The sequence below is a fragment of the Nerophis ophidion genome, linkage group LG08, assembly GCF_033978795.1.
Source record: "Nerophis ophidion isolate RoL-2023_Sa linkage group LG08, RoL_Noph_v1.0, whole genome shotgun sequence".
NCBI lineage: Eukaryota > Metazoa > Chordata > Actinopteri > Syngnathiformes > Syngnathidae > Nerophis > Nerophis ophidion.
Window position 1 is genome coordinate 34,110,660 of NC_084618.1, and position 27,723 is coordinate 34,138,382.

The window sequence follows — 27,723 nt, forward strand, 5'->3', positions numbered from 1 at the left end:
TTTGTGAGTTCATGCACTGTGTTGGTTTTGTTCTTTGCACAAGGTGATGTTCATGCACGGTTAAATTTAACTTTGTCTTGAATTAGAAAGAAAAAAAAACATTTTGGGGGAGGTACGGTTAGGAGTGCGGCCGTGCCAGCAACCTGAGGGTTCCCGGTTCGATCCCCACCTTCTACCAACCTCGTCACGGCCGTTGTGTCCTTGAGCAAGACTCTTAACCCTTGCTCCTGATGGGTCGTGGTTAGCGCCTTGCATGGTGTGTGAATGGGTGAATGTGGAAATAGTGTCAAAGCGCTTTGAGTACCTTGAAGGTAGAAAAGCGCTATACAAGTACAGTGGGGCAAAAAGTATTTAGTCAGCCACCGATTGTGCAAGTTCTCCCACTTAAAATGATGACAGAGGTCTGTAATTTTCTTCATAGATACACTTCAACTATGACAGAAATAATGTGGGGAAAAAATCCAGGAAATCACGTTGTAGGAATTTTAAAGAATTCATTTGTACATTATGGTGGAAAATAAGTATTTGGTCAACCATTCAAAGCTCTGACTGATGGAAGGAGGTTTTGGCTCAAAATCTCACGATACATGGCCCCATTCCTTCTTTCCTTAACACGAATCAATCGTCCTGTCCCCTTAGCAGAAAAACAGCCCCAAAGCATGATGTTTCCACCCCCATGCTTCACAGTAGGTATTGTGTTCTTGGAATGCAACTCAGTATTCTTCTTCCTCCAAACACGACGAGTTGAGTTCATACCAAAATGGATACATGGATGATACAGCAGAGGATTGGGAGAATGTCATGTGGTCAGATGAAACCAAAGTAGAACTTTTTTGGTATAAACTCAACTCTTCGTGTTTGGAGGAAGAAAAATACTGAGTTGCATCCCAAAAACATCACACCTACTGTGAAGCATGGGGGTGGAAACATCATGTTTTGGGGCTGTTTTTCTGCTAAGGGGACAGGACGATTGATCCGCGTTAAGGAAAGAATGAATGGGGCCATGTATCGTGAGATTTTGAGCCCAAACCTCCTTCCATCAGTGAGAGCTTTGAATGGTTGACCAAATAATTATTTCCCCCCATAATTTACAAATAAATTCTTTAAAATTCCTACAATGTGAATTCCTGGATTTTTTTTCACATTCTGTCTCTCACAGTTGAAGTGTACCTATGATGAAAATCACAGACCTCTGTAATCATTTTAAGTGGGAGAACTTGCACAATCGGTGGCTGACTAAATACTTTTTCGCCCCACTGTATAAACCATTTACCATTTATTTTTCAATAAAGAATGGTTTTGTGAATGCGTATATGAAACTGGTGGGGTTCGGTACCTCCAACAAGGTTAAGAACCACTGCAGTAGACCCATAATAAATTCATTCATTATGACCAACAAGTATGTGCTCCAATCACTCTAGCATGAAAAAATAAGAGTTATAGAATTTATTGGAAACTCAAGACAGCCATGACATTATGTTCTTTACAAGTGTATGTAAACTTTTGATTGCGACTGTATATGGACCTGTTACTGATGTTGTGATTTTAATGTGCTATTTGAAGATGGAAATACTTCAGTTCAAAATACAATTTTATCAGATTAATGATGCCGATGGATTAAACCGCAATAGCAAGATCATTTTGGCAGGCTCAAATAATGTTAATTCTAGTAATAAACATTCAGAGGGGGTTCAAATACTGAAATATTGTATTGTCCAAGTAAAGACAGCACAATATCTTTGTACTTTTTTAGATGATGAGAGCGACCTGGTGATGGAGACAGCTAACTTCCTGCAGGAGTTGTGTCTGCGGGCAGAGGAAAAGGTAGCTGCCGCAGGAGGATGCCCTGGAGAGCTGCTGGTCTGCCCATCTGCACCTTCGGAGGAACCATCCAGCTCTCAAAAATAGAGAGAGACAACAAGGCACGCCCACAATACTCTTCTTGTGACTTTTCACCCATGTCATGGCAGGAGGGTATAAGTGTGTGCGCACCACAGACCACGACAAGATATTGTATTGTTTGCGCGCTAGCGTACTTACACTTTTGAGTGCAAAGTAGAAGTACACTGGAGTACACTGTCAGTACTTGGACGTTGCCCGCAAAACGCTCAAAAGTGCGCATCGTCTCAACCATCAATAGTCGCTATCTTGGTTACGTAACCAAAAGGGAGGGATTAACTTGAGTGGTTGCAAGTCACCTTTTAAAGGGGGAGGAAAAGTAAATATGGTGATGTTCACGACAATAATTACTTCAGGAAAGAAATATACTGTCAAAATTTGTGCATTCAACTTTAAAATAGAATACTTCAATATCTATACTGTACACCAGTATTTACCTGGGGGCCAATGGATGCAGAGTCTGGGGGAGGCTGGGCCGCAGGAAAAAAATTCTTAAAAAATATATTTTTAAATGTCTTTATTTTTATTTTCAACACAAAATAAATTCAAAATATAAATGAACAAAATGAGAATTATGTTAATAAATCAGTCATAAATAATAACAATAATAATTAGATTTCTCCAGTCAGCAACAATGTGTGAGGCAATGTACATTAAACAACGAAAAAAAACAAATAACGGTTTGAATTGTTCCAGGTAATCGGGTACTGTTATTACTGACGGACAGGTGTCGCGGTGTGAATGCAGCCAGGCATGTAAGAAAACCCCTCGTCTCCATGGCAACGTTTCTGTCGCTTTCACTCATTTGCCGCTTTTCCACTAACGCAGGGGTAGGCAACCCAGAACGTTGAAAAAGCCATTTTGGTCTAGTGGAAAACCGGCAAAACGTTTCTCTGCTTGAATCACGCAAGTGATGTCAATGTTCGGTCTTTGAGAGCGATATACCACACCGTGATTGGTAGACTCCTTCAGCTCTGCACACAACGCTGTCAAGCACCATTCCTATAAAACTTGCGGGCCGCGCTAACATTAAACTTTCATATTAAGGTGGGGGCCGCAAAATAATGTCTCACGGGCCACAATTGGTCCGCGGGCCGCGTGTTTGAGACCCCTGCTGTACACGGTGTACTTAGTTGCTAGGTGTGAATTTTGACAGTATTGTGTTTTCCCAAATGACTTAGTGCCTAAATCAGGGGTGTCAAACTCATTTTAGTTTGACACCCAGTGGACTGGTAAAATCATGTCATGATAACTTAAAAATAAAGACAACTTCACATTGTTTTCTTTGTTTAAAAGTAAAACAAGCACAATCTGAAAGCATACAAATCATAATGGTGTTGTTTTTTTACCCTTACATGTTTTTGTTCATAGTAATCTATCTTCATTTGTCCATCCATTCATTTCCTACCGCTTATTCCCTTTGGGGTTGCGGGGGGCGCTGGTGCCCATCTCAGCTACAATCGAGCGGAAGGCAGGGTCTTCATTTGTCATGATTTATAATTTCTGAATAAATGATGTGATAATATACACCAGTAAAATAGGTGTGAGTCTGGCAGTTTAAAAATGGTCTCATTGGTGTAAAATTTTAATCTATTAGAAAATGTAATAAATAGTAATATCCAAATCAAATTACAGGATGTTGTTAATGTAGTTTACTAATTTTCCTCAACTGATGTACTAACATCAAGTGGTTTGTTCTGGGCACATGTAGCATCGCCTACAACAAAACCTGTGAATTTGGACTCATTTTGTGAATCACACATGAAGTTAGAAGGGGGAACATGTCATTTCAGCATATTTATGTGCGCCCAGATAATATGTCCCCAGTCCTCTATCACATAGCTCCGCCCCCTCAAAAGTCAGGGGATACAAAGAATTGCTACTGCGACATCCACTGGACACATTTAGAAGAGCAGTTTCTTTCATTGAAAAATTTCAGCTGATTTTTATATTTAACAAAATCATCTTGCGGGCCGGATAAAATCAGTCCAACGGGCTGTACGTTTGACACCCCTGGCCTAAATGATGATATTTACACTCTTTTACTTTTTCTTATTTTCTACTTTTAATGTTGATCCACTCAAGTTAGTCCCTGTCCTTTTCCAGTAATGTCCATCTGCACACTCACCGTTTGGGGGTGTACAAGGTGTATTGCATTTTTTACTTCTCAGTGTGAACCAAATATGTACTCCAAATGCAAAGTTTAAGTACGTAAGCGCGCAAACTAAAACAGCCCTTTTTCCTTTCGCTCTCCTCTCCAGCAACAACAACAACACTTTCTGGTTGTACACCAATCACACTCAAGTCAAGGTGCATTCATGGACACCGAGATTCCAAAAATCAAGACAACAAGCCCCTATGTAGTTATTGGGTGACTTACTTTGTACTTTATTATTGACTACAACGGACTGCAAAATAATCCACCATGGGGCCAAAGAAACTTGTAAGCGCCAGCACTTTTATAAAGAAGGTGAGAAACACTATTGAATTCAAAAACTCATCCAAAGTACCGTATTTTTCCAGACTATAGGGCGCACCGGGTTATAAGGTGCATTGCCTATGAATGATCTATTTTCGTTTTATTTTTCATATATAAGGTGCGCCAAATTATAGGGCGTATTAAGAGTATTTATTTTTATTTTTTTTCTAAATTGAAAACACTTCCTTGTGGTCTACATAACATGTAATGGTGTTTCTTTGGTAAAAATGTTGCATAGATCATGTTTTACAGATCATCTTCAAGCCGCTTTATGACAGTCGCTTCCAGATGCGTCGTTTTGTGGGCGGTCTTATTTACGTGGCTAACCTTCGGCAGCGTCTTCTCTCCGTCATCTTTGTTGTAGCGGTGTAACGTGCAAGGACGGGAGTGGAAGAAGTGTCAAAAGATGGGGCTAACAGTTTTAATGACATTCAGACTTTACTTAAATCAATAACGGAGCAGCAACTCCTCTGTGGTTTACTTACGCAATAACAACGCAGAAAATGTGTCTATGAAAAACAGTCCGACCGGAACGCACTAATAGCTAAAGTTCCTTGGGTGAATAATGTAAACTCACTACACCGGTATGTTTTAGTGCTTTCATGGCGAGGTTACTGACAGATATAAGAACTTTTCACTACTTTATATTAGAAATGGCAACAGCGGACGATGAATGTCCCACAACAAGAAGATAGAGAAAAAGGAGAAGCTTATCGACTACGGTGTCACCACGGACTACAATAGCGGACGAGCGAAATTTTTCAGGATTTATGCAGATCCCAAATACAGATCAGCAGGTACCGGAAGGTAAGAAAAGTTGTTTTTGTATAATATTGCGAAACAAAACGCCAGAAACCGTTCTGTTTAGTAGCGCCCGTGCAGTTTATATCAAAATTATAAGAAGGACACGAGTGTTACTGGCCTTGCTTTTTCTTTTAGTACACATTTTGCCATGCACCTCTTTATTTTTGATTTATTAGTTTTTTTTGGAGAGTGCGTGTTTTTTCTGTATTTTTTATTACCTATACACACACCATAATACTCGTATGTTGAAGCACAGTACAATCCATTAAGCGGTGCGGCTTCATAGATTACCAAAGTCGTACTAAAACATTTTGGTAGATTTTTGAACGCCGTGTGTAATGTTCTATATTTTCAATGGACCATATAAAATGTTGGTGCGTTTTTTTTTTATTTGAGTCATATTGCAGTCTACATGTATCTCTTGTGTGTGACTGCCATCATATTGCAGTCTACACATATCTTATATTTGACTGCCATCTACTGGCCACACTTATCATAACACCATGTACCAAATAAAATTGGTTCGAGGTTGGTAAGAAAAAACTGAATTACCCTGTACATTAAGCGCACCGGGTTATAAGGCGCACTGTCGAGTTTTGAGGGGGGAAAAGGGATTTTCAGTGCGCCTTATAGTCTGGAAAATACATTACACTTTACTTCTCCACTCATCGTCGTCTTTGCCAGAACATGTCTTCAATAAAGGTGAAAAGGGGTATTTAATGTTAATTTCTACATTTCGTTAAATTAGAATTTTCCTCCATAACATTTGTTTTGTGTTTACATTTTTGGGTATCTTTTAAGAAAAAATTTCCATTGGATTCCGTTTTCATCTGACCTTTTGAAACATATTGCCAATGGAAACCAAGGTGTACGTGTGATTATGTACAGGGTTATTCAAAAAGAATAAACCACATTTAGCACCCAATATTTTAATAAGGAAAAGCAATCAAAGTATTTTACTCACAATCAACTTTTATTTTCTGTTTTACAAGTGTTCGATGTGGACACCACTTGCAGCCAGGGTGATAATATTGCCGTAAGAGAAGTCCTTAATATCATTATTTTTCAATAACCTTTTATACTGTATGCGTATATATTTATATTTGGAATGCGCTGATCAATTGGCCACCAATCGGTATCAGACGATTTTCATGACAAAGCACAAGATCTGCGATTAATGCTGATAACAAAAGCTGATTCCCTCTGGCTGATACTTTGTTGTGCTCTGGCAGCTAACTGTGTATTTCCATACGCAGTGTGGAGAAAATCCCTAAACTGCATTTCTCAGTACCTTAAGTTATATTACCAAGTGAAATTATCACTGGGGCTCGAGGTTAAACATGTTGTACACTGAGAAAGAGCAAGCATGAGCAGATCCGCTAATTGATAAACGAGCCACTAAACCAGCTTAAAACAACACTAGACATAAGTGTTTTATAAAGTTAAAGAAGTGTAGATGACACATGCGCACACGTAAGGGGAGGGCAGATCGATATCTACATCGGTGGTGTCTATACCAACGGTAGTATCGGCATATGATCGATACTGGATCGATATTTGTATTTTCACAAAATACTTTTTTGTGGTTTTTGTCATTGTTTACAAACTCAGGGAATGATTCTCTGGACACAGGGGGACTTGAAAATGGCAAAAACCAAAGGACTTAAAGAAAAAAAAGTAGTGGACAGTAGTTTTTTGCTTCGGTTTTGTTATTGTGTACCGTTGACTTTCTTTTACTCAAACAATTGTAAATAAGTAAGTCAATATTACTTATAAAGCGCTTTTCACAGATAAAAATCACAAAGTGCTGTACAAACAGTTGAATTAAAACAATTATTTAAAACAACAGGGACAACATCATAAAAAGGATAAACAGGGTAAAAAATTTTATTTTTAAACATCTACGTATATGTAATTAAAGAAAAGGGAAATAGTTTAAATAGTGTTGATATTGTTACACTGTCAACAGCACTCACCATAAATACATTTTGAAATATTACAGTTATTACAGGTGATATTAGTCAATCTTACTCACGGATGGTCAGAATCAGCAGTATAAAAACCTCATCCAAACAACCCTGACAATTATGTACTGTGAGAGTCTTCAAATTTCAGCAAACAAAATTATTAATTTTTTGAGTGTTTCTGCTTGGGGCTTTCTAGAGATTGTGTTGAAGAAGCATTGTCAGTGCTTTGGCCTAATCTGCTACTAGATAATATAGTTTATTAATGATAGTACTACTGCTATGGTGTGGTGTTGACTAATAGATGATGTGTTTATAATGCAATGTTTACATTTCAGCTCTGTGATGGGATAAAAACCCTGTTATAAAATCAATATTTGCAAATAATCTAATGTGTTTCTACAGTCTACACCAGTGGTACAAGTACTACAAGTACCACCTCGCAAAAAATGTGTCCCTCCAAGTACCACCATAATTACCAATAATGAAAATACAGAAGCCTAGTAGGCCTAAGTATTCATTTAAAAACAAGGCAGAGGTTTTATTTAACAAGTGTATTTTATAGTTTTAGCTACTGCAACATACAAACAAGTATGAACAGTAACAGTGTTTGAAGATAGGAATATAAAACACTGTACTTTAATCAAGTGATTCTTTTGCATACCACTAGATGAAGCCTGTCTACCGTTAGTCTTATACATACCACAGTTTGAGAATCACCGTTCTACACAATCCACTAAGTTTATATGTATACATTCTACATACTGTGTAGTTACGTTGACATTATCTGGAGGTCAAGCTATTATAAACCAAGCACAATAAAAGAAGTAAAAATTAACATGTTGTTGTTAATACATTTTTCGTGTATTTTATTGTGTCAAGTAGATGTTTGTTGTATGTTGTGAAATATGTATGTTATGAATATATATAGACTAAGTCTTCTGAGTTGAACAACAAATGTTTACTGTATGACTTGGGGCAGATATAAGTTTAACTTCTTTCTGCTCCTTTTCGTTCATTATTTATTTTAAATGTTATGTTGATGGTTTTTTGTTTGACCTTAAATTAATTAAATAAAAAGAAGAAGCAAACAATAATTGTGTTGTGGGAAATGGCTTTGCCTTAAGTGTTGGAGACATATGATCTATTAAGAGTTACACCTAATTTAGTAACAATATTGACATTGACAACTGATTACAATAAAATAGTTAGAATGCTGCATGAGAGTGACAGATTTGCATGACGGGAAGAGGAAAGTGTTCTCTGTGCTGACTTGTGAGATGCTTTTTTAATGTTGTGCATTCAGCTAGGATAAATGGAATTGAAATGTGGATGGTAACGTTTCTGTCCAAACCGGGGGTCAGCAACCCGTGGGTCTCGATCTGTATGTGGTTCTCTAGTGCCTCTCGAGTGGCTTCCTGGGGCATTTTTTTTTTTTTTTAAAAAGGATTGAAAATGGACAAAGATGAGGGAAAACATTTTTTGGGTTTTAGTATGTTTTTTTGTTTGAGGACAAACATTACACAAACCTTCCCATTTGTTAAAAAGCCCACTGTTTGATATTTTTGTGTGTATGCTTCACTTAGAGTATTTGGTGAAGATCGTTTTGTCCTACTAATTTCGGCAGTTCTTGAACCCACCATAGTGTGGACTGTGACATAACAGTTTGTTTACATGAAAATTCTTCCACTCCTTTGTCTCATTTTGTCCACCAAACGTTTTATACTGTGCAGGAATGCACAACGGTGCACTTTGTTGATCTTATTGACTTGTTGGAGTGCTAATCAGGCATATTTGGTCACTGCATGACTGCAAGCTAATCAATGCTAACTTGCTTATTAGGATAGCTGTAAGTACATCATTATGCCTCATTTGTAGGTATATTTGAGTTTATTTAATATCCTTTACTTTTATCCTCTGTGTATATAATTTAGTATTGGCTGCATTTCAGATAGTTGTCTGAGTGCCATTTTGTTCCGTACCACAACACGGACCACAGTATTTATTACAATCTTACCCAGCTTGCCAAAGATTGTAATAAATCTATTAAAATAAGACCGCCTGCCATTTCCTTTAACTTGGACATAAACATCTACTATACCTTTGGCCATTAAAAGCCAGTAATTTCTAAGAGTTATCTCACGTTCTGAGTAGCCTCTGATTTATTAATGGTTTCTGATGTTGTAAAAATGTGGAAAATAAATATTACATTTCAAAATTTCTGTCAAGGACGATTTGCTCCAGCCAGCAACACACAGTCATTTTGATAGTAGGCTATTATAGCTAATATAGATAATTACATCATGTGTTGCCTTCATTATAAGACTTACTGTATATACTTTTCATTTTTTGCGGCTACAGACAGATTTTTTTTTTTTAATTTTTGGTCTAATATATAGTTATGTTTTTTTCAACGTTTTGGGGTGCCGACCCCTGGTCCAAACTAACAAACTGACACAACTCAACTGCAGTCTTGTTATTTTCCCCTTGACACTTAACAACATCCAGTATGTAAAAAGCAACAATCTTTTGATAAAGTCAGGAATTCCAGGGAACCTTTCATTGTTTTTGACTCAAAATGCTCTATTTTAACTTGGAGGTTGATTTTTATGCTTCATTTGTTCACTTGTGTTGAATTGTAGCATTTAGCAGCTTCATAATATTTACAACACCTAGACCACTTTTTATGTTTTTCTTTATTTTTTAATTTTAATTTAATGTGTGAAAATGGGAAAAGATGAAGGACTATTTTTTTTTGTTTGTTTTAACATATTTTCTCTAGGAGAACAAACATTACACAAACCTTCATAATTGCTAAAAAAAAAAAAAACTTGGTTTATGTTATACATGCTTCACTGATAAGAGTATTTGGCAAGCGCCGTTTTGTCCTACGAATTTCACCCACCCTTGAACTCATAGTTTGTGTGCGTGTACAACTTTCTCCAATGGTGCCACAGAAAGACATGTTTTATGCCACTCCTTTGTCTCATTTTGTCCACCAAACTTTTTATGCTGTGCTTGAATGCACAAAGATGAACTTTGTTGCTTTTATTGATTTACTGCAGTGCTTATCAGGCATATTTAGTCAATCCATGACCGCAAGATAATCGATGCTAACATGCTATTTCGGCTAGCTGTATGTACATATTTCATCATTATGTCTCGTTTGTAGGTATATTTGAGCTCATTTAAATCATTTTACTTCTGTCCTCTCTGTATTTATTTTTTATTCCCATGTCTCATGACACATTATCTGTATTATCTGTATTTCTGATAGTTGTTTGTGTGCCATGTTGTTCCGGACCACAGCAAACGTTACCCAGCTTGCAAAGATTGTAATAAATCCATTAGAAGAAGACAGCCTGCTGTTTCCTTAAACTTGGACACACACATCTATACCTTTGGCCATTCTGAACCAGTAATTTCCAGACGTTATCTCATCCTGTGACAAGCCTCCGTTTTACTATTGATTTCCAATGTTGCAAAAATGTGTATAAAAAAATTAAGATACAACATTTCTGTCAACGAACATTTGCGTCAGCCTTTGATAGTAGGCTAATATAGCTAATATAGACACTTACATCATGTGTTGCCTTCATTATAACACTTTTTTTTTTGCAGCTCCAGAAATATTTTTTTGATTGTATTTTTGCTCTATTTTGGCTCTTTCAACATTTTGAGTTGCTGACCCCTGGTTGATAGTGTATTCAGACTCCTGGACTATTCTAAGACATCCCTAATCAAAGGTTTCTCCTGATGCGTAATCCTCTGAAATTATGTGATAAATGAAAGAAAAATATAGTGGAAACACTGCAAAGAGTCAGTGTTGAAATTCAAGAAAATGAAATACAAAAATTAGAGGTATTTCATTTGAACTAAGCAAAATTATATGCTAATAGAGCAAGAAAATTTGACTTGTCAAGACTTTCTAAAACAGGTCAAATTAGCTAACATCAATTAACCCAAACATACATTAAAATAGGTATATTCTCACTAGTAACAAGTGCACTTTTCTTGGTAGAAAAAATAAAGACCTTTTTGCTCAATATGTTGAAAAATATTCTTAAATTAATTAAATGCTTGTGCCATTATCTTGACATAATGATATGCGCTCGGGATCTTTTTTTTAATGCTTGAAGTAAGAAATTACTTTAAAAAAGTTGTTTTATACTTTTGAGTGTTAATGACACAGCTTTGCATCAGTTAATGTTGTAGTTTCAAGCATGTTTTACTCAATATAGGTCATAAAATCTCAGCAACAAGCTGTAATATCTTACTGAGATAATTTAGGACCAAAACCCTTTAAACAAGTAAAGCACTAGCATAAAATCTGCTTAGTGAGAAGAATTATCTTATCGGACAGAAAATAAGCAAATATCACCTTTATTTGAAATATTTCATCTTACTTAGATTTAATTTTTTGCAGCGTAAGCAATAATTTAAGGATGAAGGATTAGAAGAGAAGCTGCATTTATTTACAGACTACGACCTATGATCCTTCAGCAATGCCTTGTCTTCCCGACGACATTGTTCCCGTCTCATGCTTCCATGGGAGCGTGCTGACCCTTGCCACTCGGGGGGCTTCAAATCGCTCATAGGCACAAACATTGTCACAGTGCCTGTCATCGAGTCATAACTCACGCCCGATCTTCTCATCCCCCACCCCTATTGTTCTCCTTCCGTGTATCACACTTCCTCGTGACTGCTTGAAGCGCATGAGCTCAATTTCAAATTTCCGATTTGTGAAATGTGAAAATCAGCGAATGTTCGGTGGGATCGAATGACCCTGAGTCCTCGGGTCTTTTTTCCCCTTTTTTCTTAGTAGAGTCCCATTATCTACCTTTTCCTTGTGATGACGGAATGTGACAAACGGAGCATTTTGGGAGGTAATTGGAGATCATTTTAAGGGTGAAACGGAGAAAACACTCCCTTACCTCTGTGTAACAGCAACGGCATCAGCTCCACAGATTTGGAATGGATTGATTTTCAGAGGTATCAAAGGGAAGACGAGGCGACTTGGCGTAAAGTGAGCGTCAGAGAGGCCTGGGAAAGCAGAGTAAGGGGACACCTTGGGTCACCTTTGGGCAACGTTTCGGCGGGATGAAGGAGGAGAGACGTATTGTCTGCCTTCTGTATGATATAGTATAGACACACACAACAGCATCATGAACAACAGCTAAAAGGATGATTCTGAAATTCATTAGATGATCTTGAACATTTAAAGTAGACTGACCATAAATCCTCTTTTACCCGGACATGTCCTCTTTTCCTGGACTGTCGGTGGTGTCCGGGCGGGATTTCTTTAATGGCTCAAATGTCCGGCGTTTTGTGTCAAGGTTGTACTTTCAATGTACGTACAGGGTTAAATACAATACAATTTGTGAAGGTGTGTGCATGTAACAACTTCGTGAGGGAGGGGCAGAGACAGATAGAGCGGGATAGAAAATTCTTTGTCAATCAAGGCATACTTGGTCAACAGACTTAAAGGTCCCACTGAGGGTGGCCGTATAAACAACACTGTTACCAATATGCGCCACACTGTGATCCCACACCAAACAAGAGTGACAAACAAATACCCAGAACCCCTTGCAACACGGACTCTTCCGGGATGCTACAATATACACCTCCCAGTACTGCGCCCCCCAACCCAACCCTGATTACATCACATCAAATATTCCACTTTGAAAAATATTTTTGGTGGAAGATTTTGCATATTTTGTGTGTTTGCCATTAAAGAAAACAGTTTTGTTTGACAAAAAAAAGCAGAAAAGAGACAAACCAACCTAAAAAAAATTTAACATTTTGAAATGAGGAATAGATCTGGAGTCATACTTGCCAACCTTGAAACCTCCGAATTCGGGAAATGGAGGGGGGGGGGGGGGGGGGTTTAGGTGGGGGGGTGGGGGGGGGGGGTTGAGGGCTGGGGTTTGGTGGTAGCAGGGGTGTATATTGTAGCTGTTCTGTTGTGTTTATGTTGTGTTACGGTGCGGATGTTCTCCTGAAATGTGTTTGTCATTCTTGTTTGGTGTGGGTTCACAGTGTGGCACATATTTGTAACAGTGTCAAAGTGGTTTATGCGGCCACCTTCAGTGTGACCTGTCTGGCTGTTGATCAAGTATGCCTTGCTTTCACTTATGAGTGTCTATATTAGCCGCATGTAATATACGATCGGGCTGATGCGCTGTATGTACGAAGGAAAAGCGGATGTGACGATAGGTAATGTCACGGTGGGTAAACCTGGTGGACCCAAATGCAGAAAAGACAGGCTGAATTAGAGTTCAAGGGTTATTATTAATAAAACCTGACGCAAAGGAGGGAGCTTGTAGTCCTTGGCTTTGCAGTCCAGGAGAGCACACTGAGGCTAGCAGGCTGTGGCTAGCAGGCCGAGGCTAGCAGGCTGTGACTAGCAGGCTGTGACTAGCAGGCTGAGGCAGGTACACGTGGCAGGTAGGGAACTTAAGGCAGATGAAAAAACGGGTAAGATGAGCAGCCAAAAAAACATTAAAATGCCAGGTTCGCAAGATTTTCAAAAGTGATAGAATTATAGGACAAACGGGCGAGAAGAGTTACCACATGTAGAAAGGTGAAACGATCTGGCGATCGTGCCGAGTGAAGTCCAAACATTTGTAGGCTGCAGGTGATGAGTTAATGGCAGGCAGGTGAGTGATTCGGGTGATGGGATCAGCTGTGTCAGGCTGAAAGCTGGAGCCAAGCCTACGCCCAAAACACGCCCACTCTCCCAAAGACACAGAGACAAACAGACACAGACAGACTGTGACAGGTAAGAGGGGACGCTAAAGACAGTTCCTATAAGACACAATGTTGTTGTCGGAGTGGAATTTGGGAGAAATCCGGGAGAATGTAAGACCCAGGAGATTCTCGGGAGGGGCATGTGAAATCGAGAGTCTCCTCGAAAAATCGGGTGGGTTGGCAAGTATCCCTGAAGTTGAAGTAGACTCCAGAGATTCAAGCGTAAATAATTAAATGTACTATGTATGCTCTGGCACACAACTATCATCACTTCATGACCGAAGCAAAACACTTTATACACTTTTATACTGAAATAAATACACCTACAATTTATTAAATCAAAACAGCAAAAACTACCAGCAGCGGTACAGTTTAAATCCATGAAGGAAAGAAGAAAGTGAATGAATGTTTGTAACAGAATACATTTAAATATGCATACAAATGTTCTTCTTTGTATATTATTTCTTTTAATGAATTAAGTAACATTTATGACAATCTTTTTCCAAAACACAATATATAATGTGAGATACAACAGGACAATGCATACCTTTATCATTTGTTTTCAAAATGCTCACAAAAATGTGGGACCCCAAAAATGTTCTGTTGGACCCCATGGACCCCATTGAGTAGGGTTCCATGACGGGAACTTGCTAACTGGCGTCCCATGAACCGTCCATTAGACCCCATTTTAAAAATTCCTAGCACCAACACTGTTGTCAACAGAGGAGAAAAAATGCTTTATTTACATAAATATATTATTTATAAAGCAAGTTCAAGTGTCATTGGCAAATTTTGACCTGGTCCCGGCCTCCGCGTGCTGCCCGCTTTGGCACGCATATATCTGTCCTCTTTTTGGGATTTCAAAATATGGTCAGCTTATTTAAAGGAAAAAGTAGGGACGGCGTGGCGCAGAGGGAGTGTGGCTGTGCGCAACCCAAGGGTCCCTGGTTCAATTCCCACCTAGTACCAACTTCGTCACGTCCGTTGTGTCCTGAGCAAGACACTTCACCTTTGCTCCTGATGGGTGCTGGTTAGCGCTTTGCATGGCAACTCCCTCCATCAGTGTGTAAATGTTGAACTAGTGTCAAAGCGCTTTGAGTACTTTGAAGGTAGAAAAGGGCTATACAAGTACAACCCATTTATCATTTATTTCTATCAATATTAACAAGCCGCTGGTTGTCAGCTAGCTTTATTGGGTGCTGGCTGTCAAAAAACCTTTAGGACGCTGGTTTTCAGTTAACTATTAGGACGCTAGTTGTCATCTAACCATTAGATTCAAGATTCAAGATTGTTTATTGTCATATGCACAGTTAAACAGACAGTTTGCCGTACAATGAAAATTTTACTTTGCCTGTCCACCCTTCAACAAGTCACACGGTACTTAGCTAAAAATAAAAATAAAAATGTATATACAAAGCAGAGTAAGTAACATAACTTATTGCACATTCTGATTGACAGTCAACAGTATAAATATGTAGGTGACCTTGGGTCACAGCAGCAGTTAAAGTGTCTTTAGTGATCAAAGGTGAAAGGTGTGATGGTTCACAGTTCGGGGGTGGTCAAGGTAGCTGTCTTTTGTTCAAAAAGACAAAAGTAAAGACGGGGGGGTGGGAGCTAGCATTCACAATTTAGCATTCACAAGCCTGATGGCCAGTGGGTAGAAACTGTTTGTCAGTCTCGTAGTCCTGGATTTCAGGCTCCTGTATTGTCTGCCTGATGGTAGGAGGCTGAAGAGACTGTGCTGGGGGTGTGTACTGTCCTTTATGATGTTGTGTGCTCTCCTGGTGGCCCTGGTAGAGTACATGTCCTGTAGTGAGGGGAATGCTGCTCCTGATATGTACAGAGCAGTTTTAATCACTTGCTGGAGTGCCTTCCTGTCCTCAGCAGTGCAGTTTCCATACCAGACCGTGATTGAGCTGGTAAGGACACTCTCAACAGTACTTTTATAGAAGTTGCTGAGAATTTTGGGTGGCATACCAAATTTTCTCAGCCTTCTTAGGAAGTACAGTCGCTGCTGGGCTTTCTTTATTGTTTGTGGGGTGTTGTGATCCCAGGTGAGGTCCTCGCTGATGTTGGTCCCAAAGAATTTAAAGGTTTTCACCCCGTCCACCTTGGTCCCCCCTATGTACAAAGGTGTGTACTGTGCACTTCTTCTCCGTGGGTCAATAATCCTCTCCTTGGTCTTGTCTGTGTTCAAGGAGAGATTATTATCCTGACACCCGGCCACCAGTTCCGCTACCTCCCTTCTGTACGCTGCCTCAGCTCCCCCGGTGATCAGTCCAACGACCATAGTGTCACCTGCAAACTTGATGATACTGGTGTTGTTCTGGGAGGCCACACAGTCGTGTGTGAAGAGGGTGTACAGTAGGGGGCTCAGCACGTAGCCTTGGGGGGTCCCTATGCTTAGAACTTTTGTGCCTGATGTCTGGTTGGTGATTCTGTCTGACTGGGGCCGGTTTGTGAGAAAGTTCAGGACCCAGTCAAAGAGAGTTGGTGTCAAACCAACAGTGAGGAGTTTATCAGTGAGTTTTTGTGGGATGACCGTGTTAAAAGCAGAGCTGTAGTCGACGAATAATATAGCCTGGCATAGGTGTCCTTGCCCTCTAAGTGGGTGAGGGTGGTGTGGATGACGGTGTTGACTGCATCCTCAGTGGACCAGTTCTGCCGGTAGGCAAACTGTAGAGGGTCCAGTGTGTCTGGGATGGTCTTCTTGATGTGTGACATGACTATCCTCTCGAAGCACTTCATCACTATTGGGGTGAGTGCAACAGGGCAATAGTCATTCAGACAGGTCACAGTGTTTTTCTTTGGCAGGGGCACGATGGTGGTGGGCACAACAACTTGTGCTAGTGACAAGTTGTATATGTCAGCGCTATTAGGGGCGCTAGTTGTTAGCTAGCGATTAGAGCGCTTGTTGTCAGCCGGCGATTTGGGTGATGGTTGTCAGATAATCATTAGGGCACTATCATTATCAGCTAATCATTAGGTCGTTAGTTGTCATCTAACCATTAGGATTATAGTTGTCAGCTAAAGATTATAATGCTAGCTGATAGCTAACCATTAGGGAGCGAGTTGTCAGCTAATGATTAGGGTTATAATTGTCTGCTGAAGATTAGAATACCAGCTGATAAATGGTAAATGGTAAATGGGTTATACTAGTATAGCGCTTTTCTGCCTTCAAGGTAGTCAAAGCACTTTGACACTATTTCCACTTTCATCCATTCACACACACATTCACACACTGATGGTGGGAGCTGCCATGCAAGGCCCTAACCACAACCCATCAGGAGTAAGGGGGAAGTGTCTTGCTCAAGGACACAACGGATGTGACTAAGTTGGTAGAAGGTGGGGATCGAACCAGGAACCCTCAGGTTGCTGGAACTTCCACTCCCCCAACTGCACCACACTGTCCCCTGATAGCTATCCATTAGGACACTAGTTGTCAGCTAGCAATTAGGGCGCTAGTTGTCATCTAACCATTGGACCACTGGTCGTCAGTTCTCAATTAGGGCCCCATTGATCATCTGGCAATTAAGGTGCTGATCGTCAGCGAGCGATTCGAATGCTTGGTGTCAGATAACCATTAGGAGCTGTGACAGCTAATCATTAGTACGCTAGTTGCCAGTTAGGAATTAGGGCGGTAATTGTAGCTAACGATTAGAGCGCTGGTTGTCAGCTGACAATTCGGTTGCTGGCTGACAGATTACCATTACGTTGATTATAGTTATCAGCTAATGATTTGGGCACTAGTAGTCAGCTAACCAATAGGAAGATAGTTTTCAGCTAACAACACCACCAGCTTGTGTTAACATTAGTAGTTTAACAGAACACATTTGATCAATAGATGTCTATATTTTTCACAATTACAAAAAAAGTTTATTTAATGAAAAAATGTTACCGACCCGAATAAAATATTTACAGCTGTAACTCACGCGGTCTCGACAACATGTACACACAGGGAGTGCGTGCACACGTACAAATGCAGTCCAAGAGAAGCAACGAACAATTTGCAGTCCTTTTGTTGTTATGATAGAATATACATTCAATGACAGCTTACGCTAGCTATCCAATATATTATTATTAGCTAAAAACACCTAAAACTAATGCGCATGCAAGTCTTACCTATGTACGTACAAGAAGCCGTAAGAGGGCGGATACACATTGTAAAATACATTGGAAAGTTGGCGCTCTCTACATTGCGAAAACTGAAATCTAAATAAGATTAAATATCTCAAAATAAGGGTGATATTTGCTTATTTTCTGCCTGATAAAATATTTTTTCTCACTCAGCGGTTTGTATGTTAGAGTGTTTCACTTGTTTTAAAGGTCCTAAATTATCTCAGGAATATATTACAGCTTGTTGCTGAGATTTGATGACCGATATTGAGTAAAACGTGCTTGAAACTAGAATATCAAGTGTTGCAAAGCTGTGTCATCAACACCATCCATCCATCCATCTTCTTCCGCTTATCCGAGGTCGGGTCGCGGCAACACCCTAAGCAGGGAAACACAGACTTCCCTCTCCCCAGCCAGCCACTTCGTCTAGCTCTTCCCGAGGCGTTCCCTGGCCAGCCGGGAGACATAGTCTTCCCAACGTGTCCTGGGTCTTCCCCGTGGCCTCCTACCGGTTGGACGTGCCCTAAACACCTCCCTAGGGAGGCGTTCGGGTGGCATCCTGACCAGATGCCCGAACCACCTCATCTGGCTCCTCTCGTTGTGATGGAGCAGCGGCTTTACTTTGAGTTCCTGCCGGATGGCAGAGCTTCTCACCCTATCTCTAAGGCGGAGGAAACTAATTTCGGCCGCTTGTACCCGTGATCTTATCCTTTCGGTCCTGACCCAAAGCTCATGACCATAGGTGAGGATGGGAACGTAGATCGACCGGTAAATTGAGAGCTTTGACTTCCGGCTCAGCTTCTTCTTCACCACAACGGATCGGTACAACGTCCGCATTACTGAAGACGCCGCACCGATCCGCCTGTCGATCTCACGATCCACTCTTCAATCACTCGTGAACAAGACTCCTAGGTACTTGAACACCTCCACATGGGGCAGGGTCTCCTCCCCAACCCGGAGATGGCATTCCACCCTTTTCCGGGCGAGAACCATGAACTCGGACTTGGAGGTGCTGATTCTCATTCCGGTCACTTCACACTCGGCTGCGAACCGATCCAGTGAGAGCTGAAGATCCCGGTCAGATGAATCCATTAGGACCACATCATCTGCAAAAAGCAGAGACCTAATCCTGCGGTCACCAAACCGGAACCTCTCAACGCCTTGACTGCGCCTAGAAATTCTGTCCATAAAAGTTATGAACAGAATCGGTGACAAAGGACAGTCACAAGTATAAAACTACTTTTTTAAAGTAATAATTTCTTATTTCAAGCATGACAAAAAAATCATGACTTTGACACAATTGTGTCTCATAATTAAAACAGATGACAGCCAAATGGACTCTGCTGTTTTATTTTCAATAAACAATAGAAAATATGTACTTATATAGTAGTACAGTTGGCACAGTCCAGTAAACTGACAGTTAATATTTAAACATTTAACATGTGACATTTCTAACAATTTTGAACAGAAAAGGTTCATGCACATTCAGATAAATTCTTCTTAATTACAATTAAAAACATTTTGGCCGGGGGCCGGGCTTTGTATATGCGCACTAATTGACTGAAAGAGCACGCATTTGGCGAGATGATGTCATGTTGTCGATGGAAAAATGCATTTCTAGACCACATGATTTTCCTGAGCGGCTAGGAGACCCCGATTGTAACAACTGTTGTCTTTTCATTAAGAACAATAAATTCGTTTTTATTGTTTTATTGTACGTTTGCTGGTTTCATGAAATGTAATGCCGAGCGCATATCATTAGGTCAAGATAATGGCACTAGCATTTACTTAATTTAATAATATTTTTCAGCATATTAAGCAAAAAGGTCTCCTTTTTTTCTACCAATAAAAGTGCACTTGTTATTAGTGAGGATATACTTAGTTTAAGGTATTTTGGGGTTCATTGAAGTTAGCTAATTTTACTTCTTTTGGAAAGTCTTGACAAGCCAAATGTTCTTGTTCTTTTGGCAGATAATTTTGCTTAGTTCAAATAAAATACCCCTCATTTTTGTATTTTTTTTTCTTGTTTTTGAACACTGACTCTTTGCAGTGTAGGCATCTGTTTGAATTGTGATGATTAACTGCAGTCTGGTGCGTTCACTCTCCTTGTCTTTCTCCCTCTCGTGTGCTACAGTGGGACGATGCACAGGTGGCAATGATTTTGGGCACACCGGCCACTAATTACATCAGGGCTATTTAACCTCAGTAGTGGCAACTGGTAAGCGTCGGTTCCTCATGCTTGGTGCTCTTGTTCGTTGATACGCGTACTTCTTCGCCACTGGCACCGGCGTCTTTCTCCGGTGTGGTAAGCCCAGCTTTGACCACCAGTTAAGTTGTTTTAGTGTGCTGTTTTTCCATGGTGTGCTTCCTCCCTCACCACCATCGGTTATTGTCAATTCCTCCCTGGAATAAAGACTGTAAATTGCACGTTGGCCTCTTTTTCTGCATCATGGGTTCAGCACCATACTAGATGGTAACAGTTAGAACCGACAAGAGAAATGGAACCTACAGAAAAGACCCCATCAAGCAGTCAAGCACAACAAATGGCTGAGCAGAAAGAGCAGCTAAGAAACATGGGCATGGGGTTACAAGGTCTTGCTGAGCAGCAGAATGCCATGATGGTAAGCTTGACCTCTCACCTCAACACTTTGCTTGCTCGCTCCCAGCCGAAACCTGGGGCTGATTCCGTCTCCAGTGCTGTCCAGGAGTCGGTCCAAGCTTCAGCCGCGCATGTCATCTGCCCCCAGCTATACCGAACGGACAGATTCTTGGGGATACCAGTGAAGCACAGCAGTTCCTCAAACAGTGGAGGATCTACTTTGAGCTACAAGCTGCAACTTTTTCAACAGAGCGGGCCAACGTGGCTTTTGTCATCTCTCACTTCTCGGGGGGAGTAGGAGCATGGGCTACGGCGGATAGGAAACGCAATACCGTCACCAGCTTGTCTTTTCTGGCGTTCTCCAAAGCACTGCTCTAGATTTTCCGGCGACACCCTACAGGCCGGAAAACAGCACAATCTCTTTTCAAGATGCGACAGGGCCAGTGCAGTCTCTTATTACGCTATTGAGTTTCACACGAGAGCGGTCGAGAGCCATTGGAACTCTTCCGCCCTCCTTGACACTGCTCATCCCCAAGCTGTTAACCACACGCCACCAGCTGACATCGCTTCAGTACGAGTAGAATACCATAATTTAAAGATTGTGTTTAGCAATGATAAGGCATTGTCACTCCCCCCTCATCGACCATATGATTGTTGTATTAACCTCATCGTGTTCCCCATTACCTTCCTCACGTCTGTACAATGTGTCCAAGAATGAGCAGAAGGCGTTGGAGGAATATATTTCTCATCCTTAGCTGCTGGTATTACTCTCCCGTCGTTGGCACCTTTAGTTGCCATTTTTTTCTTTATTGAAAAGAAGGACAAATCACTGTGCCCCTGCATTGACTATAAAATTACAGTCACAATAAGTATCCTCTCCCCCTTTTGGTCTCCGCATTTACGGCACTCTACTCTGCTAAGTTTTTCACTAAACTCAACTTTCAGAATGCGTATCACCTTGTCTGGATCCACGAGGGTGATGAATGGAAGACAAAGTTCAACACTCCATTGGGACATTTCGAAACATTTGGTCATGTCTGACAAATGCTCCTGCAGTATTTCAGAGTTTCATTAATGACATTTTTCGGGACATGTTGGATCGATTTCTGTTCGTGTATATGGATGACAATTAGATTTTTTCTTCCAAATTAGAGGACCAAATCCAGCAGGTTTTTGGTTGGTTCTCCAGCGACTGATAGAAAATAAACTGTTTGTGAAAGCCAAAAAATGCTCATTTTATGCCACGTCAACTTCATTCCTATGGTTTACTGTATAAAAGGGCTATCTTAGACCTGACCACAACTGGGAAACACCTTTAGAGGTTTCTGGGGCTCGTAAATGTTTGTCTGCAATTAATCCAAAATTTTAGCTGTGTTGGGGAAACATTGACAAGCCTCACATCCCCCAAGCTATCGTTTGCTTGAAGTTTACTTGCAAGCATGACATTATCTAGACTCAATTAGTTATTTACCATTGCATCTGTACTGATTCACACAAACCCGTCTCTTCAATTGTTTGTCGAGGTGGATGCCCCCGATACAGACGTGGGGGCCATCCTCTCCCAGCGTTCCACTGCACCCATGTGCCTTCTTCTCTCGTCGCCTGACTGCTGCAGAACGTAAATACGACATTGGCAACAAGGAACTACTGGCTGTCATCCTGACCTTTCAGTAAAGGGTGCACAGGCTGAGGGAGGCTGAACTCCCCTTCATCATTCACACTGATCACAAGAACCTCGCTTATCTCCGCGCTGCTCATAGACCCAACCCATGTCAAGCCAAGTGGGCTTTATTATTTTCGCACATTTCAACTTCACCATCCATCCGCCTTTACGGCCTGTCCCGCATCTTCCCCCGCCCGACCGATGAGACCCTACCTTGATAATAATAATAATAATAATGGATTAGATTTGTTTCGCGCTTTTCTATTTAGCCAATCATATCCCACTACCACATTCTTGGTGGCCTTCAATAGGACATTGAAAAGCAGGTCAGGGACACTCTCAAGTCTGCTGCATCCTCAAATAGACGTCAATCCAGATGCCTATTTGTCATCCCCAGGCTGTGTTCCGACGTATTATGTTGGGGCCATAGTTCCAACGTCGCCTGTCACCCCGTAATCAGTCGCACAACATTTGTTATGGCTCAGCGATTTTGGTGGCCTACGCTACGAGCAGATTTTGAACGATTTGTGGCAGCTCGTCCAGTCTGCGCCCGGGACAAAGCATGCCATTAAGCTTCATCTGGACTTTTGTTACCGGAATGCCTCTCTCTAATGGTAACACCACGATCCTTATCATAGTAGACCGGTTCTAAAAGATGGCTCATTTTGTGGGACTCCCAAAGTTACCATCGGCTTAAGAGACAGCCCAGCCGCTGGTGGAGCAGGTATTTCGGCTTCATGGCATCCCCACGTAGGTGGTCTCTGACAGGGGCCCCCAGTGTTTGTCGACGGTTTCGGGGGAATTCTGCAGGTCCTTGGGTGAATCGCCATGTTTGTCCTCCAGCTACCACCCTGAGAGTAACGGGCAGACTGAACGCACCAACCAGGACCTAGAGGCGGACATCCGATGCATCTGCCATCAGCAGCCCTCAACTTCGTCAGCAGACCTTTCCTGGATTGAGTACACCCAAAATTCCCTCATTGGCTCAGCCGCAGGATTGTCGCCTTTCCATACGGTTTACGGGTACCAGCTACCCACATTCCTTTCTCTCGTGTCAGAGGTTGTGGTTCCAACTGTGTTGGCCCACCTGCGCCGAGCACGTCTGGCATGGCACAACACTGACCAGAACCTCAGAACGGAACCAAAGTCATCGCACACCTGCACCATGCTACCAGGTGGGTCAGAAATGATGGCTCTCTTTCCGTGACCAGCTTCTCGTTAGACTGCAAGAAAATGACCCCCAGATTAATCGGCCCATACCCCATCATCAGGATCATTAACCGCGCCGCAGTCAAGCTTCGTCTCCTGGACTCCCTCAACTGCAACCCAATCTTCCATTTCTCTCATTTCAAGCCAGAAGCCTCAAGTCCCCTCAGCCCTCTGAGGTGCCCCCCCCCTCCTCCTAGACTTATCAACAACCACCCTGCATTCACAGTCAAGGTCATCTAGAGAAGGAGGGGTGGGATATTCCAGTTCCTGGTCGACTGGGAGGGGTATGGCCCTGAGGAGCGCTCGAGGTTAGCCCGGTCCCTTATCCCAGAGCCACATCTACTCTCTGAGTTCTATCACCGTTTTCCAGAGAAGCCAGGTAAGCCGCCAAAGGCGTCCATTAAGTGTGGGTAATGTGATGATTACCTGCTGTTTGGTGTGCTCGCTTTCCTTTTCTCTCCCTCTCTGTCAATTCACAGGAAGCAATAATTTTGGGTACACCACCCAATAATTACATCAGGGCTATTTAAGCTGAGTAGTGGAATCTCGGTAGTATGTTTGACCCAACTCTCTCATTTGAGTCACACATTAAGAGTCTTACTAAAAAAGCCTTCTTTTATCGCCGTAATATTGCTAAAATGTGTCCCATTCTGTCCACCACCGACGCTGGGATCATTATTAATGCGTTTGTTACGTCTTGTCGCCAATACTGTAATGTATTATTTTGGGGTCTAACTATGTCTGGCATTAAAAGATTACAGTCGGTACAAAATACGGCTGCTAGAAATTTGACAAGAACAAACAAATTAGATCATATTACGCCTGTACTGGCTCACCTGCACTGGCTTCCTGTGCACTTAAGATGTGACTTTAAGGTTTTACGACTTACGTATGAAATACTAAACGGTCTAGCTCCATCCTATCTTGCTGATTGTATTGTAACATCTATCCCGGCCAGATATCTGGATTCAAATAACTCCAGCTTATTAGTGATTCCCAGAGCCCAAAAAAAGTCTGCCGGCTTTAGAGCATTTTCTATTCGGTTTCCAGTACACTGGAAGGCCCTACCAATAACAGTTAGAGATGTTACCTCAGTAGAAGCATTTAAGTCCTATCTTAAAATGTATTTGCATAATCTAGCCTTTAACCCCAAAAGGGAATAAGCGATAGAAAATGTATGGATGGATGGAATCTAGCCTTTAAATAGACCCCTTTTTAGACCAGTTGATCTGCCGTCTGTCTTTTCTGCTCTGGCCCCCTGTCCTGCGTGGAGAGATTATCAGGTGACCACGGATCAGCCTCCATGGAGGATGCACAAGCTCTTCAAAGTCGGGATGGACCACTTTTCTTTGTGTCCGTTGATGACGTCTCTGTGCTGCTAACTTGTCCCCATTCAAGATGATCCCCTGCTGGCCTCTTAATAGACTGCACTTCCACATTATGAAGTCGAGACCCGGGGTGGACCACTCGTCATTCATCAGTCGGTGACGTCTCTGCGCCCCGACATGTCTACATGCAAGAGGATCCCCTGCTGGCCCCACTATGGACTGTACTCTCACATTATCAACCGTATCCACTCGGCATGGGGGAGCATGGAGTGTCCCACATCTGCGGTCCCTTCCAGGGTTTTTACATTACTCCCACTGGGTCTAGTTTTTTCTCACCCTGATGTGGAATCTGAGCGTAGGATGTCGTTGTGGTTTGGGCAGCCCTTTGAGAAATTTGTGATTAAGTGTAATTATAATATAAGTACGCTTTTCCTTGATTGAGGTGGTACTTGGTGAAAAACTGGCTAAACAATGTACTTTGACCAATATCATGCAGTAGAAGAAAATGGGAGAATAATTTATATTTGGTTTTTGACCACATGCTTTAAAGTTAGCTGCAATAGAATAACACAAATGTATTTACTACTGCACATTTACTCGTGTGGGCATCCCTAGTGTTTGTGCTGTAATGTAAGAAGATGAGAGGAATGAGATCATTGTCAGCGACAAGGCTATCGGTTGCATTTGGAGCTTTCTGCTATCTAATACCTGATGAGGAAAGAACAGCACAGTTGTTTTCTCCTCTTGTCTGCAGGGGTAACAGGTATATTACAACATGTCAGCCTCGTGGTTAGGAAACCCTGTATCCTTAATGTGTGCTCTAATGTACCGCTACTGTCTTCCCTTTACTTCTTCTCCCGTTATGTTGCGCCTTTACTGCAAACACTTACCACACAACCAAGAGTTCTGCATGAGCCAATATTGTTGTGAATACCGATTTGTTGTATTTGGTAAACCAAACTACTCTGTCATGTTTCACTAGCTTCTTATGGCTTTTAACAGGGTCCTATTAAGGGCCTGATTTACTAGGATCCAAATAACACACGATAAACAGTGGGTGCATACAATAAAATTGTGTGTACTATTTTATTTTATTTTTTTCAATTGTGTGTACTATGAATGGACGTGTTGCGTGTGATCTTCGAAGACGTGTACATTTGTGTACAATTATAAAGTGGTGTAAACCGCCTTATTAAAGTGAGATTTTTGAGTGTACTACTGGCATTATGTGCCTTCCACATTCAGGTTGTTGCGCTCCACAACCTGTGTGCGATGTTGTTGAACTAACAGCACACATCTAAATTCTGTACCACCTTTTCTGCAATATAAAATCCCAATTTATAGACAACAGAAAACAATTTTGGCGTGCTGACGAGCTGTAGTGAGGCGGTGAACCATCACAACTGCAGTACGTTCATGCGTCTGGAATAAACCAAACCCAAAAACAGAAAAAGACCATCCAGCCATCCATCCATTTTCTACCACTTGTCCCATTCGGGGTCGCAGGGGGTCGCTGGAGCCTATCTCAGCTGCATTCGAGCGGAAGGCGGAGTACACCCTGGAAAAGTCGGCATCTCATCGCAGAGCCAACACAGATAGACAGACAACATTCACACTCACATTCACAGACTACCACCATTTTTCATATAGGGGGATATAGTATAATAACATATTTCCTTAATAAAAAAAAATAAATGCCGAATAGATGATATAAATATATACATAAAATACATTAATAAATGTATTTTCAAAAAAATAATAGAGAGAAGAGTAGTGGAAATAAAAGCAATTATTAAAATACAAAATAACAGAAAAAAAAATTAAGAACCTAATAAGAGTTTAACATGATAGGTCAAAAGCCAGATTCAAAAGGTTTTTCTTTGACCTTTTTAAAAAAGTGAAATAAAACGATTTCTGCAGTCCTGAGGCACTCTGACAGGCTGTTCCAAAGTTGTGGGCCATAAAAGAAAACATTATTAACTGTTTTCAATTAGATGTTTATGAGCCCCTGTACAACTTGAATATCTTGGGCAACTGGTTGTGTTTGCCTAATTGGAAGTCCTCCCCTGGCGTTTGCTGTTGTCTTCTGTTGATAGCTACTAGGTACATGCTGTTAAGGATGTTCCGAGAAGGGATTTATGCGGCCGATTCAGATACTGATCATCCATGAGTGAGATCGGCCGATTCCAATACTGATCACATGGATTAATTATACAATTTTCAGTGTATTTATTGTGAGTGCTATCGACAGTGTAACAATATCATCTCAATATGTAAACTTAATCTTTTTTTAGTACATACAATTGTTTGAGCAAACCAAATTTAATTGTACGCAATAACGAAACAAAATTAAAAACTACTATCTATTACTCATTTAGGTTAGATTCTGCCTTCAAAGTCCTCCTGTGCCTGGGCACTTATTATCTGAATTTGTAAACATTAACAAAAACAACAACAAAAATATTTCAAGTAAATAAAATTATCGATCATATACTGATATTACCCCTGGTTTTGACATCACCAATTTATGGCTTAATCCGCCTACTTACAAATTACAAGTTTACAAGTTTATTCACAATACCATATAACATTTACAATAGTGGTGAATATCATCATTTAAAGATGTTGGTACGTGAAAGGGTCCCCCAAATAAGCTAGAAGAAGCTTTTGACAGGGGGTCCAAAGGACAATATATACATGGAAAGATCAAACATGGTAGCAAGCACAACAACAAAAAACAAAAACAAAACAACAACAACGCTATATGATAAACACAAGATAATAGTACTATAGCAAGCATACAGATACATATATACATTCATTCAACCATGCAAAACCCAACAGTGGTCTACCCCACATGAGGCATTAGAGATATGTGGTTAATAGGTAATTTTTCAGTTTCTTTTTGAAGT

The 27,723-nt window shown here is 41.0% G+C and overlaps 1 protein-coding gene across 2 annotated transcripts in view; it reads left to right on the forward strand.

Annotated features, from left to right (window-relative positions):
* The window catches only part of LOC133557670 (ankyrin repeat and MYND domain-containing protein 2-like), a 52,957-nt gene extending 44,772 nt beyond the window's left edge, over positions 1-8,185 (forward strand). For both annotated transcript variants that reach the window (XM_061908352.1, XM_061908353.1), the window contains exon 11: positions 1,754-8,185. In XM_061908352.1, the coding sequence (XP_061764336.1) occupies positions 1,754-1,908 (155 nt within the window). In that variant the 3' untranslated portion in view covers positions 1,909-8,185. The remainder of the gene's footprint in view (positions 1-1,753) is intronic.
* Positions 8,186-27,723: the final 19,538 nt, after the last annotated feature.